General features: G+C 37.4%; 1 protein-coding gene across 1 annotated transcript in view; it reads left to right on the top strand.

The window, feature by feature from the left end:
• The first annotated feature begins 1,227 nt into the window (after window positions 1-1,227).
• The window catches only part of cxadr (CXADR Ig-like cell adhesion molecule), a 50,499-nt gene continuing 34,215 nt past the window's right edge, over window positions 1,228-17,511 (top strand). Inside the window, exon 1 of the mRNA XM_084400810.1 lies at window positions 1,228-1,517. Within this exon, the coding sequence (XP_084256936.1) occupies window positions 1,466-1,517 (52 nt within the window). The 5' untranslated portion in view covers window positions 1,228-1,465. The remainder of the gene's footprint in view (window positions 1,518-17,511) is intronic.

Here is a 17,511-nt window from a genome sequence, read left to right as displayed (position 1 = left end):
ACTGTGCATGGTTAGTAAGCGTGTTAACATCATCCATAGCAATGTGGTCAACCCCGCCTTTACTCTTAGCTTATCTATTCCTTAGTAAAAGTTGGTCTCAGCAGCTTTGTGAATAGGTTTTAAGAGGAAAGTCTTACCTAAGAACTTTTACTGCTATTTAGGAGAACTCTTGGTGGTAAGATAACATGTTTTGTGAATACGGCCCCAAATGCCCCTATGAAAAGCTAGACTGGGGCTGTGTCAGGTCTGGGCCTATGAAGGAGGAAGCTTATGTTTTTATCTGAAAAGTATCAAAGTAGTTACTCCAAAGTCACATCATAACAATTTATGTGATTCTCAAAAGACTGTTTAAAAATGAGTGCTAGAATACATAGTGATGAAGAACTCACAAGAGTTTGTAAAGTCAGCTGGGGGAAATGAGGGGTTGAGGTTAGATTTAGCATTAAAGTGATCAGTAGGCCTACATGTAAATGATTTATTCAGTATTTTTTCTATCTTTTTTTATTGAAGAAAATATCAAAACAAACAATTCAAAATGTTAAATGCTAGGGGGCGGTATAAACAATATAATAAGAAACGGTGTATTGTAACATTTGAAAAGCTTTTTGTTTCTTCGAGGGGCAATTTGGACTCAATACAATGATTCACTTCAATTTTAACTAGGCTACTATAAAACATGTTTTTTTTTTCTCAGAAAATGTACATTTGTTAGTTAAAATAGTCCATTAAAATAAAATAAGTTCTGGTTGGTTTATCTTTGGAGTTAACAATAATACCTAAAAGAACGTATTTCCACTGTAAGGTAAAATTTTCATCAACATTTCCAACAAAATCAAGTAGCCTACATTTTGACAAAAGAAATGACAAGGGCAGTGACAAAATATATGAACAGCTGTCTCTGGCTTCTGCTTGGAAAAGCCAGACTTTTTTCCAGTCAACACATCACTTACAAACAAACTGACTCCAATATGCAATTACATTTGGTTTCGAAACAGCATTCTTCTGGAAAAGGGCTAGCTAGACTGATCTGTTATAATTATTACAACGACAGGACTCAACAAGGGAGTGATTTGGTGAGAGGGGTGGACTGGGAGTTGCTGGTAATCTAATATTTTTTGCTGTTAGAACAACATATTATAGAAGAAATTGCACCAAACACAGCTGCGAATTCACTTGGTGGTATGGGAATATTATGTATTTAATATGCTCCGATGTATGGAGAAATTCAGTCGCTTTTGGAGCATGTGTACGCAAGAGGGCGTGAAAACTCTCCGGCTGATACCTCCGGAAATCACGTGTGCAGATTCCAGCCACAATCCACCTGCGCGAGCGAGCTGAGCTAGTGGACTGTTGATGCTGCGCGAGACTGGCGAAAGAAGAGTGAACGCGAAACAGTTCAAGTCGGGGAGAAAAGTTGTTTTTAATACTTACGCATATTACTGAATTGTGATTTAAAAGCAGAAGAATGGTTCTGAGCACGACCTACCGCTGTTTAATCTATGGAATTCTTCTCGCAGGTAAGTTTTATTTTTATTTTTGTCCGGAAGGCTGCGGACTAGTTAGCTCGCGCGCTACCTTCCCTCAAAAGTTTTTTTTTTTTTAATACTTTATTTCGTTTTCTTACACCTTTTAGTTTTTTGTTATATCGGATTTTTATATTTAACGTTTCTGTGTAAGTTTCAGCTGTAAACCAAATTGGTCAATGTAATAGTAACGTACTGACCAGCGTAAGCGAAGTTAAATAAAAAACGGTCACTAACGTTAGTTTCAAAGTCTAATGGCAGTTTTTTTTTTTTTTTTTTTATCAGACCACGGCGATATTTAGACACAAATATTTTATATATATTCCCAGCTGATAGAGAAAATTTGTTATTTATAAATGAAATTAATTTTTAATTATTTTACAATAATTTATTAAATAATACATGTAACTTGTATAAGGGACAATAGAAAAACACATTTTATAGCCTAAATTAAATATAATCCTGCTAAAAGCTTTTACACGTCCAGAATTGAAGTTACGGGTAATACGAGTTATAGCCTACTGTACGTGTAGCAGCTAACTTACATTTGGGGAGTTAAGTTTGTTTTTATTTTCATCGTCGATTTAACGACGCCTTGATACCAACAATCCCAGTCCGCGCAAAGCTGTTTATTTAGCGGTTTATATCCATTATCTGTATGAAGTCTTATCTATGTTGCTGCTGAAGCAGATTTGCGTCATTTCCATGTGTTTTCAAGCTTAGGTGGAATTATACATTTTCAAGAATACATTTCTTGAATATTGTTGTTAGTTAGCAGTTTACACAATAGGCTTAACCGTCTTAAAGCCATCAAGAGGGGCTTCTTTCAGACTGCCATCTGCCAATGCAAGCTCCACGTGTACCCCCCTTTTAAGGAAGACTCCTCGAGATGTCTGAAACTGAGGTTGCTTATTATCCAGTCTACATACAAGACCTGATATTGATTGATCCCTTGGCGTAGAATGCAAACAGTCACACTAGGTTTGGCAGTGGACTTGTCTAGAGTTAACATTGATTTTCTGTGAGTTGCACATGCTGTCTACAGTCCACTAGTATTGGGCATTTCTGGCCACTCCTCTGCTTAATTCTCTTTTGAGTAACATCTGAAACTGCTTGTGGAGTTGTGGTAGAAGTTATCTGTGTTCTTTAGATAGAGATTCAGGTTGCATAGCATACAGACCAGCACAAGGAAGAAATAAAGTGAGAAAGAATGGCATGGGTAGGGCGATGACTTTCCGGGCCACTGGTTACTAGAATCTAACAATAACGCACACACTGCTTTTGGTTTAATGCATATGTGGAATGTGTGCAAGCTTGCTTGTGGTGTTTATCTGAGCTATTTCCCATTACTGTGGGATACACTCAGGTATGTTTTTGTAGGCTTGCCTTGTGGATGACGTTTATTCCTCCATGGTTTTAACTTGTCAAACTCACTACCGTCACTACAGAATTTTGAGTCTGACATTTGTGTGCTCTGTGTCCTCCTCAACAGACAGGGATATTGTTTTAGATGCTGGCTTCAAGGACATTTCTCATTTGTGTTGTCCTTCTGTCACAATACTGATTATTCATAAAGTGAAATAAGGTATGTGAAGACATGACCTTTTCACCGGTGTAATATTCACATGTCATTTGTTATAATTAAATATATAGATATGAGACTTCTGTCAATGATCTTTCTTGAATATTATGTGCACTGTTAGACATTTCAAAGGGTTTTTACAGTAACTTACTGGCAACACAGTAAGAAAAAGAATCAGTTATTTACTGTAAAGATAATTTGCAGTATTATTCTGGGTGATATATAGTTGTACATAACTGTACAAAACTGTAATGTCTAACAGTGTGGATTGGCCAGTTATTTCTATTTTCACCAACCTTGAGCGATTTTAGCTTTTATTTTTATTTTTTATATATATATCATATTCCACATAAACACTGCAAAGTTCTAAATTATTGTTCTGTGTTCGTACGGAATGCAGGAGTCTCTCCTGAATTTGGAGTGGCTGACATGGCAATACTCCGCAAAGTTAGGAGACTCATGACTGTAAACAATGTAATAAATGTAGTACGCCAGTGGTTTAACCTGTTTGATGTTTTGTTTTATCGAAGTAATAGGCTATTAGTAAGCAGAAATGTGTTGGTGTAGACCAATTTGTTTTCTTTATATAGAGTGCAAAAGTCGGATTCTGGAAGTTGTTGTTTTTTTTTTTTCTGTAGAGGAATTTATTTTTAACAATAACTTGAAAACCTACTGTGAGCTACAAGGTTGTTAATCAGTGCTATCTATATAGCCTACTTTTGTTAAAGTTGTCAGTCTGCATTATTTTAACATAATCATGTTTAACAATGGACTTTATGGTAAAAAAAACTACACTACGTCCATGATTCTGCAAAGATATCTCCACCAATCAGTAGGGCTGGGCATCGTTTTTTTTTTTTTTTTTTTACGATAGCCAAATCGATTCTTTTAAAAGGGTACTGGTGCCTGAACCGATACTTAAAAAAAAAAAAAGAGCCACAAAACGATGGTGAATGATATTAAAGTACGGCTTTTTTATTGACTTACAATAGAACAATATATTAAAACTTTAAAGTATACTTAAATGTATACATATAAGTAAATATGCAAACACAACAAATTTATAAAACAAGTTCACAATAATAAAACCTAAGCCACCTCACTCACCTACAATAATTTAACACTAAATAACAGTTACACTAATGACAGCAAAGTAGTCTGTATTCTTGGTGTTTTACAAACCAGCTTTAAATTTCAGCAATTCTTTTGCAGAAATAAGAGACCACATTTGCCTTCTCTGGCAAAATATGATACCTCTCTCCTGACTTATTGCATGTCCTGCACAAGGTGACCATTATTTTAGAACGCATCACCTTAAAGGTAAGAATTTTGTAAGAATGAAGAATTTTGTATCAAAATATCCCAAAACCACTTGCACTGTGTTATATAGCCTATTTCTTTCAATTGTGTACAACATAATCCTAAATGTTTCCAAGATTTAGTAAATTCAGTGAAATTCACAATTTTAAATAGTGACCATCCTTTGTGACTTGTTGCCTGTCAATGACGTAATATCTGCGTTATCCCTGGTTTCCGCTTGTACTGCCATAGTAACCATGGTGACAGATGTGGACAACTACGTAATGTTTAGCGCCACGCTGTTGTTGTTTCGTTCAAACATTATGGATCATGGCAAGCAGACTTTGGGACAAAAGGAGACCTAAAACGAGGATCAATATCGTCGTGGCGTTTTCGAGATGGCGAGAGCTTCGCGGCAAACTTCGACTTGATAGAGCTTCACGACTAGATAGAGACGCCGCTCTTGCATGTGCTTTATTAGACAGGTGAGCAAATGTACATAAAACAAATCAATGTTATATAGCTCAACATGACGAAATGAATGATCAGTATGTTGATCTAGCTTACTGCCAGTCTCATATAGCCAACAAACTAACACAAAGAATAACATAACTTTCAACACACTCAAATGCTGTTTAGTATGATAGTGTAACGTTAGATCAAGTGAAACAGCGCTGCGTTACCTCACAAGTTTCATTCATCTAATAAACTGACCTGTGTGAGTATTCAGCACTTGCGGGTAGATCGGTGGAATGAAATGTCCTCATTCCTTTATATCCGCGGGACTCTCGTGTGGCGCTGATATCTGTCTCTCATTAGCAATCGCGCCCTGCTTCATACCACAGTCATGTTAAAAAACATGAATGTTTTCACTCATCCATAAACATTATTAGATCGATCAGCATGACAGCAAGTTCCATGATTCCGGTTATTCACTGCCTCATCAATCTACGCCTTTATTGTAAGAGGTTAGCGACTCCTAGCTGCAAAAAAAATTACATATTGTAGATTTAAATGCCGTGACGCGAAACCCCTCGTGGAAGAAGAACACCACCATGTTTACAACTGTGACAATGAGCGCTCATCAGGATCAACTGAATGCTGGATTTTCTGCTCTATTGTTACAGTAAACTTGCACAACGTTCTTGAATGAATAATTTATTAGATGTACGCTGGTCTGTTATTGTACCCTGGTAATCCAAAGTTCTCGCGAGAGCACAAGTTGAATTTGCGAGCTAAACAGATGACGACAGCGCTGTGACGTCGTAGTCATTAGTAAACATTGCAAGATGTCTATGGATGAACACCAGTTGTTTGAAACGGCTTTGGCCGCTACAATGAACGAGTTAGACTTGGCTTTTTATTTAAAACAGGAACAGAAGACGGCGCTCGAATCGTTCCTTTGCAAGAAGGACGTTTTTGCTGTTTTGCCGACCGGATACGGTAAGAGTATAATCTACCAGTTAGCTCCGCTGGTAGCTGGGGTTTATTGTTGTGATTGGTCGTAGTGTTATCCAATTGCGTGCAGTGAGATTTTCAAATGCACGCTTGGTGCCGCCCTTCGAGCTGGGCGATTTTCATTAGTCGACGCCAGACCATTCATCTTTTAGATTTAGGTCTGGATTTCCAGGCTACTGTTATTGTAGGGACATCGACTTTACATTTACAGCCAATGCGCGAATTCAGATTTAAATTTTGCAGTTGATGATCACTCGATGCACTGAACGTACTAATCACACCAGTCTGAACGATCGTATGCCTCAAAGGGTTAACTAGTGATCACGTGCGGTGATGATGGTTCTTACGTCCGTTTTGGAGAACCAGAGGTACCCAACCCTACCAATCAGGAAATCACGACAAGCAATTCGCACCAAAAGAACCGTCCACTCATTAATGCCTTAATGAAGCACTGCAAATGATGTACTGATGATATCACTGTAATGATGTAGCCTACTCCTTGAGCTCTCAAAATAGGACTGTCGCGGTGAAGGATTTTCCCTTGCGGTAATTTTGACTTCAAAGACAGACGCAGGTAATCGCACGCACTCAGTCGATCTCTCATTCACTTTCTGTTTTTAGGCTTAAGTGCAAATCCATGAAGCCTCTGTACAAATCACCATGATAAAAAAGTATTGTTATCATTATTACCTTATTTAACATTCAATACACATGCACGAAGTTCAAAACAAGAAGGGTATAGCCTTATGAAAAAAGAAAACATGCGAATATCGCGGTTGCTGTGGTTACTTGCATTTCTCTGCGGTTGGCTTGTCAGTAGCGCGGTACTACAATATTGCGGTTATTGCGACTGCCCTATCTCACTCAAACTACCTAAATATTTGCATATATATGAATATTTTGCAACAAATATAAACTATAATGTTTCTACATGTATAGCAACATTTTTCGATCAATAGTCTTATATTTATCCATGTTTTTTTTAAATCCATTTTAACCAAATTAACTTTTAGGAGATTATGCAATTAAAATGTACAATCTTTCTCTTCTGTGAAAATTGACAAATATTGATGACTCGCTACACACATTTTTGTCCAATCAAATGTTCTCTAATAACTACCATAATACCAAGCACCAAAGCAGGGTTTGTGGCTGTGACGTAACTAAAGCTGATTGGCTTCTTTTTAAAGACTTCTGGTTTTAATAGGAATTGTCAACACAGAACATTTCTCCTGTCAACTCTAAGCCATTTCGTATTCACTGTTCAAATACTAAGCAATTTTTTTATGTGTATATTTGATTAAAAATAAAAATCAAAGAGAGCATGCAGGCTTTTCTAAGGTTTGAGACAACACTCTGTCTTCACTGTCCAGTCCTGTAGTCTTCCCTGTTCTGTCCTATAATCCCTAGTGTCCATTAAAGATATATCCCCAAATATACCTTCCACAGGCTCTGACAGGGCTGTCCCTTCACTTAGATATTAACCAGATGCTGTCAGACATCCCTGGTCAGTCAGCACTTTTATTTTGCCCCTGCGGTCGTGTATGAGTGCAAGATCACTCATTCATGTCCGGCCCATGTTGTAGTATGCACTCAAGTCCTCAATGCTATCTGCTTCTCCTTTCTAAAGTTTGATTCACACTTGTCTTCAAAAGCCATTAAGAACCCTACGGGACCTTCCCATTAATAAACGACTGAGTGTAGTCTCTTGTTTTAACCCTGTTTAAAGTCAGCGTACTGCTCCGAAAACCTCCTCAACCTTGAGTAGACCTGTGATGTAGTTACCTGATAAACCTACCAACTCTGGAGACCCTGCCTGGAGACCGTTGCTAGGAGACCTATAGCACACAGCAACACGGGTCCTTGGAAAGTGATTGTAGAGAATCACTTCTTTTTGTTCACTGTTATTGAGTGGTTTCCTGATTGCTTTTTTTCCCAAACATAGTCATCCAGCTAATGTAGGTGGAACCCATTGAACAATTAAATATTGGGTTAGTCTGTTTTTGAGCTTTGTACATTTATAATGGCATATGCACACTATCGTTCAAAAGATTGTGGTCTGTAAGATGGTTTTATTTTGAAAATAATTAATACTTTTATTCAGCAAGTGTGCAGTACATTTATGAAAAGTGACAGTAAAGGCATTTAAAATGTTACAAAAGAGTTTGTGTTCTTTTAACCTTTTTATTCCAGATTTTTTTTTTTATCACGGTTTCCACAAAAATATAAATGACAATGAAGACTGGAGTAATGGCTTTTGAAAACAGCTGTGCCATCACAGGAATAAGTTACATTTTAAAATATACTAAAATAGTAAACAAAATAAATAAAAACTGTTTGACGTAGGCACCCACGGACAGGAAAAGATGTTGAGAAGGTAGAGCTGGAGGGCATGCTGTGAGGCAAAGAGATATGTATTTGAGATACTCCAAGATCTGTCTTTGTGTAATCTAAGGAGAGACGAGCTGCTGAGTTATGGCCTCAGGCCACAGTCTTTATTCTGTTTTGCAGCAGCGTTGTCTAATCCAACCAGCAAAGCCTCTCAAAACTATATGTTGATATCGACTTCACCTGCGACTCAAAGCCCTGTGTTTTGCTCCCTCTGTAGTCTCTTTTCTCCTCCTCTCAACACAACGTTCCCTCTGGTGCTGTCCTCCTGAATAAGGGACTGAACTTTAGAGTAGAATCACACTCTGAGCACCTGTGTTTGTGTATGTGCTGTATGCCCTCCATCTAAGAGAGGACACACTACCCGTATGAATATTCAGGCCTCTGCTTCATAAATATTTTAGGATGCAAGACTCGTACTTGAGACGCAGACAACACCTACTCCTGTTACGTTACAACCCTCTGATCCAGTGTGCCAAGCCCTCTCTCGCTCTCTCTCTATTGCCTTTTTTCATTGCCCTCTTTTTCAATTTGGAGAGTAAGTGGGCCATTACGGCGGGCTGATCACGTTCCATTAGACCTAGTGATAATGATAAATAACCAAGGTTGTAAGGTGTTTTTTTTCCTGGTCACTCTAGTTTCAATTGGAGACTTGCTATGCATTCATGGATCATCGCTCACACATGCTGAAATAGGCAACCCGGGAGCAGAGGGGAGTAGAAAGAGACGGTAGGAAAGCGATTCATACAGGAAGGAGAGATGGGAGCAGAGGTTAAAGTCGTGGATGAGTGTATGAGTGGGAGTTTAGAAGAGGATGGAGGGAAGAAAGTGTGATCATTGTAAGTATATCATGTGAGACGCAGAGACGAATGAAACAAGGAATCTAAAGGGATAATGGAAGAGAATGGAATCGAATTTCAGAGGGATTTGGCAGGGTTGAGGGTTAAGTATGTAAAGGCTGGTAGGAGTTTTCTTTTTTTTTCTTTTTTTTTTCAGGGATGTGTGAATCATTGTGAAGCTCAGATCATAGCCAAGCAGACTTGGGCTGGGATTTACACTTCTCCCATCCCACTGTTCTGATAAACCTTCCAAAAACACAAGGTCATGAAACCTCTTTTTCTGTTTTCTGCGTCTCTCCATCCATCACACATCAGCTCATAGGCACCACCTTGTTTTTTTCTGCAATGATAAGAGTACCTGTAGTGCATCCATCATTGTGTCCCTCGGTTCACCCCTCAGTAATAATGCTTATATCCCATAATGAGTCTTGACTAATAAACATGACACATGACTAATAAATTCCCGTTTGTGATTCAGACAGAAATTCAAAAACAGTTCAGGGGTACGTTCCAGTCCCTTAATAGTCCCCTGTGAAGTGGACTTCAAAGGATATAAAGCCAACTTCACCCAAAAATAAAAATTCTGTTAGCATTTTCTCACCCTCATGTTGTTCCAAACCTGTATGACTTTTTGTTTTTACTGTGGAGAAAAAAGTTTCAACCATTTTCATTGATACCCAGAAAGTCATTCAACTGACTTTAACTGAATAGATGGAAAAAATACTTTTTTCACAATATCATCTTTTGTGTGTCTTAAAGCAAAATAAGGATGAGTAAATCATGTAATTAATGATTCAGGTATTAATAAAAAAAGAACAATATTATTCATAAACTAGGCATAGTTGACAGAACTGAGAAATTATTTTGATCCATCTGTAACAGTGTTGATGGAACAATGAGTTGTGGATTTTAGCTGATTTAATGAGGAATCGGCTGACACAACTAGAGAATCAGTTGCTTTCTCTTCCTTTTGGTCTTGTGGAAGAGTTTGGGTTAAGAGTTAAAGTACTGTCATCCTTGCTGAATAAAAGTATGAATTAAAGACATTTATAATGTTACAAAATGAACTAATTCAAATAAATGCTGCTCTTTTGAAATTTAGACTGTTAGAAGAAAAATGTAGGCCTATCTTAGTTTCCACAAAAATAATAAGCAGCACAACTATTTTAAACATTGATTAAAATAGGAAATGTTTCTTGAGCAGCAAATCATCACATTAGATTGATTTTTGAAGGATCATGTGACACTTAAGACTGTAATGACTGCTGAAAATTCAGTTTTGCCATCACTGAAATAATTTATTTTTATATTTTTTATATATCAATTGTTTTAAATTGAAATTTTACTGTATTTTGATTTTATTAAATAAATTCAACCTTGGTGAACATTAAAAACTTCTTTCAAAAACATTAAAAATCTTGCCACCCCTAAACCTTTGAATGGTAAAGTATTACACTTTTTGGTGATCTATGTATGGAGTTTAAACTAAGCAAGCCAATCAATGATTCAGTAATGTGTATTACTAAACTGACTCCATCGTGTCTTGTCATAAACACACCGATGACATCTGTCAGAATTACTCAGAATGTAGATTGTGTTCTCCCTGTTTAGAGACTGCTAGGTTGGGTTAACATGATCCTTCCTTTTGTGTCCTCCCGGTCCTCCGAGGACAGTGTTTATGTGTGGTGCACTTAGCTCGCGAATTTTATCTTAGATAATCAGCATATTTCAGCATTTATTAAATGTAGTATGAAAAGTAGTCATGCAGCAGTTGTTCTTTAATCCAAATTGGTAGGAGGCAACATATTCTCTAAGTATGTGGCTTCTAATGCATGGTGTATAGGCTTATGCGTTTTGTGTGGGAGAGAGTGGTCAGGCTCCAGTGTGAGATTATATTTGCCTTAGAGACTGTGTGTGTGCGTGTGCATGTGCGCGTGTGTATGCCTGCCAGCTTGACATTGGTATGTCTGTGTGAAGGTGTACACACAAGTCTTGGTGCAGTCACAGTGTGTGTGTGTGTGTGTGTGTGTGTGTGTGTGTGAGTTTTCACTATGCTGGAATCATGTCTACAGGGATTTACTTTAGCAGGTCTTCTACTCAGAAGCTTTATGTTCCAGCACTGTTGTCTCTTTCTGTCTCCCTCACACAAACATTAACTGGAAAAATAAAGTTTGTTATCAGTCTGCTTAAGAATGAATCAGCTGGAGAATAAAATCAAATATTGACACTTGATTTATACTTCTGTGTTGGACCTACGCCGTAGCCTCTGCGCTGTAGGCTACACAGGGGTGTTAATGTGCAATTACACATGCAGGGAGGGGTTCTAGTTGACCAATCACAACGTAGCGTTGTTACATTTTTGGTGAGGTGCACGCCAGGCTACACCATAGGTTACGCGTGCTACACACAGCCTACAACGTAGCAAAAGTGTAAATCAGCCTTTACTACATAATACTAAGATTAGCCCTTTAAAACTACCTTATCCCTGGTCCAGCATTAGCCAAACAGTTAAACATTGCCAAATTCAGAGATGGTTTTAAAGCTGCACTTCACTTTCAGACAGAAGCAAGAAGCCCGTTCCAGCTCTCTACAATTAGATGATAATCTAGATTGGGGAAATGTAATCATGTGTATAAGACCTTTGTCGCTATGTTGTGCGTTATCAAAGAGATTTAATTTCTCCAGAAGTAAGGAAGCGAGAAGTAAATCAGCTGTGTAGAAACCTTACACAGAGAAATTTTAGGCTTTTTATCTCATTGAGAAACATTACACATTATTGACTGCCAGCGTGTAAGAGAAAAAGCAAATTTGCACAGACTTAAAAAAAAAAAAATTCTATGCTCTTGTCTCATATCAACCCCCTCAACACACACACACTTACACGCACGTCCTGCCTCAGCATTAGCATTCAAGTCAACACCACTCTAATGTTAAGGCAAATTGTAATCTGTTCCTACATATGTAAATTACCCTAGCGTGCGGGAAAAAGTTATTTGTTTTCCCTAGATAATCATTAGTATGCACATTTTTTTATGTGCTATTTTCTCAGCATGAGGGGAGGATTCATGTCGCAATCTTTACATTTAGCCCGTGGTGCTCATACGCAACCTATTTTGTAATATTTTATAAATAACATTTTGGGCTCTGGCCCAGTTCCAATAAATCAGCCATCTATCTCTCATCTTTGCCCAAACAAACTGTTTAATTACAGCCTGCATGATAATTTCCTACGTTCTGCTTCTGGGGCTATGATTAGACAGTGATCATGCATGGATGTGAGTTGAGTTTATATGTTGTAAAGGGGGAAGAAGGAAGTTTACAGTCCATTTCAGTGCAAATATTTTGAGTTTTTCATGTGATGTTAGGAAACAAAAGCTAAAAAGCATCTGCAAGGCCCACCTGCCGAGTATAACCTTGAACATGAGTGTCAACAGCTTGTCTCTGTGTGTGAATGACTTGACCTTGTCATTGCATTAAGTTTTGGATTTAGGTGTTAACATCCTCAGGGATTTGGTGGTTAAGGGTCTAGAGTACCACATTAGAATCCCCATAAATGTTCACAATTGTGATTTGACATTTGTAACTCTATTATTATTATTATTATTGTTTGGATAGATAAGATACATTTGTAAGAATGTTCTTAAGTGCAATTCTTGAAAACTTCTTGAAAAATTTGAACTTGAAAGTTAGAGACTGCTATTGAAAGTTATCCCAAATTTAACAGGATATATATGATGTTTTTTTAATGAAGTTTATCATTTGCATATGTTTTTAAGTCCTGTCAGTTTAACAGGGCGCGCTTGACAGGGCATATATAAGAACGAGCAGAGAGCGAGAGAGCCCCGGCCGCGCGCGCGCACTCACCTTCACCATCTTCAAACAACACGAGCGCTGTCTTGCTCTCTCTCCCTCGCGCATATTAATCAAAATCAATTGACACGATGGTGTCGAAAAAAAACTCTCCACTGATGAAATGTTTTCTGTGTTGACAAATCTTGTGCGATATCCTAAACTTGCGTAATGCGTACCGTAGGCTGCACGTCCGATTCGCGAACTAATGACTCCTTTGAACCGATTCACTTTAATGAATGGTTTAAACAACTGATCTGTCCAACACTGAACTCACGAGACGTCTGAATCGGTGGATAACAAATTGGTAACACTTTACAATAATGTTCTATTTATTATACTCTAGTTAACTACATTAGTTAACATTTACCATTAATAAACTGCACTTCTACAACATTGTTAATGTTAATTTCAACATTTAGGCTATAGCCTACATTATTGAAATCAAAAGTTGTATTTGTTAACATAGTTAACACTAGAACTGCCATGACGGTCATTTTGACCGTTTTGAATTTTATATCTGCAATAACTTTGTTAAAAAATAAAATAAAATAAAAATCCTGCTGGTACCTGACTTTTCCTTAAAGTGTCTGTATTTTCATTTAAAATGTTTTTCATATAAATTACACATAAGGCAACATATATAAATATCAGATTGACCGCACTGAATTTCGCGGTATTATTATAGGCTATACCAACATACACAACAATAAAATGTGGTAAAAAATACACAAAACATATTCAACAACAAATCATTTAAATGTAATGATATTCAGAACAGAACAAGAATGAAAAAATATGAAATACCAAAATGAAATACTTTATAAGCGAAAGTGAAAGTAAGCGGCGTTAGGCTCACGTAACTCTCTAATTAGAATCAAAATGTTTCAACAGTTGCGATGTATTTGGATGGTAAACTATTCTTCATTATAGGCTTTGTACTTCACTCACGTTCCAATATTGACGGAAAAAATCATCCTCTTCACATGCGCAAAATGGTACAAATTGTACTACTGACTATATAAACAGAGCAGTGGAATTTGTATATGTTAGGTTGACTTTTATTATTATATTTTATTATGCCTATAATGAACAGGCTGTGATGTCAAGATGGAATATAGTGTGTGTGTGTTGGCGGGCGCGGGCGCGATCGAACAGTGTAAACATAGGCTACTCCGTCATTTTGTTCAGGACATCTACGGATATTATTATTTATAGATGTATAATTAAACTTGTTTAAATGTACAGTTTGGTGTTGTTTTGTTTTTAAAAGATATCCTAACACAATAAATGCATTAATCTCTCAATTGGGTATTTATCATTAAAGATATCGATTTTGGAATCTAGCGGTCAAAATGACCGCTTGCGGCAGTTCTAGCAGTTATGGAATTCTGGCACTTCTAGTGTTAATGCACTGTGAAGTAACATGAACAAACAATGAACAGCTGTATTTTTATTAACTAAGATAAACAAAGATTAATAAATACAGTAACAAAAGTATTGCTCATGTTAGTTATTAACCTAATACATTAACTAATGTTAACCATTCAAACCATATCCTAAAGTTACAAACAAATCATTTACTCAGAGCACCTCTTAAAATAAGAATGTAAGTGTGCTTACCCCATTTTTGTTTGTAAGAGAAAATTAGATTAGAATTCATATCGCAGAAAAATAAAATATCGCAATGTCATTTTTTTCACAATATCGTGCAGCCCTAGTAAACGGAAGATTAAGCATGTTCGCTTGACGTGCGAGAACCAATGAGATTCATTGTTGTGTTACGCTGCACTTTTGAGCTTCGGCAAGAACCAATGAGGTTTGTTCCTGCGCGTCAAGCAGGTTCGGATGAGCTTCTGTTTATTTCCGCTGATCAATTTTTAAATGTGAATAAAAGCCTAAATTAAATATGTTCATCATATAAAGCGATCGCTTCTCTTCATAAAATTTAGACTAAACCGCTCAATTCATATGGGATTAGTTTTACGATCCCTTTATGAACTTTTTTGAAGCGTCAATTTGGTAATTGCGTAGCTGTCAATGGAGGGACAGAAAGCTCTCCGATTTCATCAAAAAGACCTTTATTTGTGTTCCTAAAATGTCTTACGGGTTTGGATGGAACAACATGAGGGTGAGTAGTTGATGACAATTAAAAATTTTGGGTGAACTATCCCTTTAAGAAAAGAGAAAAAGAACATTAAAGGGACACTTCACCCATTTGCATTAAGCTTTGTATTGTTAGAAACCCAGTCATATATTATAATAAATGTGGATTTTTCATCCATTTTTCCCTGAGATGGGAGAAATAAGGATTTAAGTGTTTTACTTCCTGCTTATTATGACGTAAAAATCATCATTTTGCGTCATAATAAGCAGGAAGTCACATTTCATTGAAAAGTGTAGAGACTACAGACACTCGTTCCTCATCTTTCCGAGGGGGCGGGAACCGCTCACGCTACAGGCCTATTACAGATCAGTGGGTGGGACTTGACTTTCTGAAAACTAAAAGCAATATCCTCCATCTTGTTTGGAAGCTAAGCTAACAGGCGCTGTGGAGACAGATGTAAAGTTATGACAATAGCGGAGGAGAGTGCTCAATATGATATAGAGGAAGAGGATTTCAGAAGTCTGATGCTTGAATCAGGTGTTTGTGGCTACCTTTATAAGCCGCATTATAGCGAAGAGCAGCCGAGGCAGAAGACCTGCCTGCCGCGGACGAGGAGCCCGGACTGGCTCGGGTTAGGGCGGACTGGTGGCGCCGGTGATCTCACTATGCAACTACGAACCGCTACGAACACAGAGATAGAGTCCGACTGTGGCAAAGAATTTCAACAATGACAACTTCTCCTGGATGAAATCTCTGAATCAGACGAGGACACGGACGTTTGTGTTGTGAATCAGACGAGGACACGGACGTTTGTGTTGTGAACTATCCTAGTTTCGCACCGCATCTGACTGAACATCCAGGTAACGTTACAATGCAATAATTCACCACTTCGAAAGAAATACAAATGAAGAGTAATTCACTAATGAGTTCGCCAACTAACTAGACATTTTGTGTGAAATTAATTTCGAGCTCTGGTGGTAGCTAGCCTTGTAGACGGAAGAGTTATTTCTCTTAGGCAGATATGCGCTTTCTGGATTAGTGGGAGTGGCTTGCGCAGCTGTGCAATGTGGTGCATTGTGGGAGTTGGTGTCTTTCATACAAATGCGTCCTGAAGTAACTTTCTTTCTTTCCTCGGCCAAGAAGGCACCAAATTAAAAATTAATTTTACATTTCGACTACATATATGACCCACTTTCAATAAAGATCAATGTTCCCATGGGTGAAGTGTCCCTTTAAGAAATGTTTTTGGGAATGCAAAATATTCTAAATTTAGAAAATAAGAAAATAGCACTTAATAAAAATGTATTGTTAAGAATGTTTCGTGAATCCGGTCCCTGGACAACATCAGTGTGAATTGCAAATAGTGATTCATTAATTTATAGTGTGTGTGCTTGAAGGTCCATAAGGGCTGTATTTGCAACAGCATTTTGCTCAAAGCCAGTGCACATTAAAGAGAGCTTAAATGAAGGAGACAGAAATATTGAGATTTAGTTGCAGAAAGAAAGTCAGAGATATAGAGAAAAAAAGTGTGTAATTGACTGCAGAACACATTGTTTCCCTGGAGACTGCCTCTGGATATAATAAGCTGTGTTTTCATGGTACTTGGCAAACAGTAACGTTGGAAGTAAAATTTGTTCTGTTGTGAACAAATAAAACCTATTTTACCCATGCGGTGGTAGTTATGAAGTTTAACCTAGTTTTTGAATTCTTTATGCTGAAATCTTTCTGTTTTAAGTGAGTGTTTTGCATATACAGTATAACTGTGTGTGTGTTTGTGACACCAGTATAATGTGTGTGTATAATGGATTTTGCTACTGTAGATGTTCCTCTGAAAAAATGCTTTATAGCAGCCAGCTGTTTTAAGTGTCTTAATGGATTCATGTTTAATTCATGGCCACATCACAAGGCACATCTCTTCTCGGTGTCATTCTCTCATCCCTTTCCATCCTGTGCGCGAGAATCAGAAGGAATTGTTTTTTTTTTGCCATCTCAGTACTTTCAGAGTATTCTCTCTTTTCTCTCTCTTTCCCCTCCCTTTTCATTCTGTATAAAGCGATGTATTTAGGCAGCACTAGGTGTTCTGTAATCCTCAGATTTACTGTTTTTCTCTGGTGTGCTCTCATCTGACACAAATACAACACATTTAAAATGTCCTTTGTTCAGCCAGAGGCACGTTCCACCTTTTTAAAATCAGAACTTTGACATTTTGCTTCATTCTTTGTAGTGTTTACAATGATTTGACATTTACCTTCGCACATGAGAAGACTCTCTAGAGCCTACTGACACATTGGAAACCTTAAGTTTAACTGTTTGTAGAAGGTTAATGATTACTTTTTTCTCTTGTGCATCCTGAATAAACAAAGCTTCCCTAAGAATATTAGCGTATTGCGTATTCTAGCCCTACTTATCTGTCCAAATTTCTTTACTGGTGAGAATATGAATTCCTTCAGCATCATAGAAAGATCC

This window comes from Rutilus rutilus (assembly GCF_951802725.1).
Source record: "Rutilus rutilus genome assembly, chromosome: 25".
Taxonomy (NCBI): domain Eukaryota; kingdom Metazoa; phylum Chordata; class Actinopteri; order Cypriniformes; family Leuciscidae; genus Rutilus; species Rutilus rutilus.
This window is presented reverse-complemented; position numbering and strand designations above follow the sequence as displayed.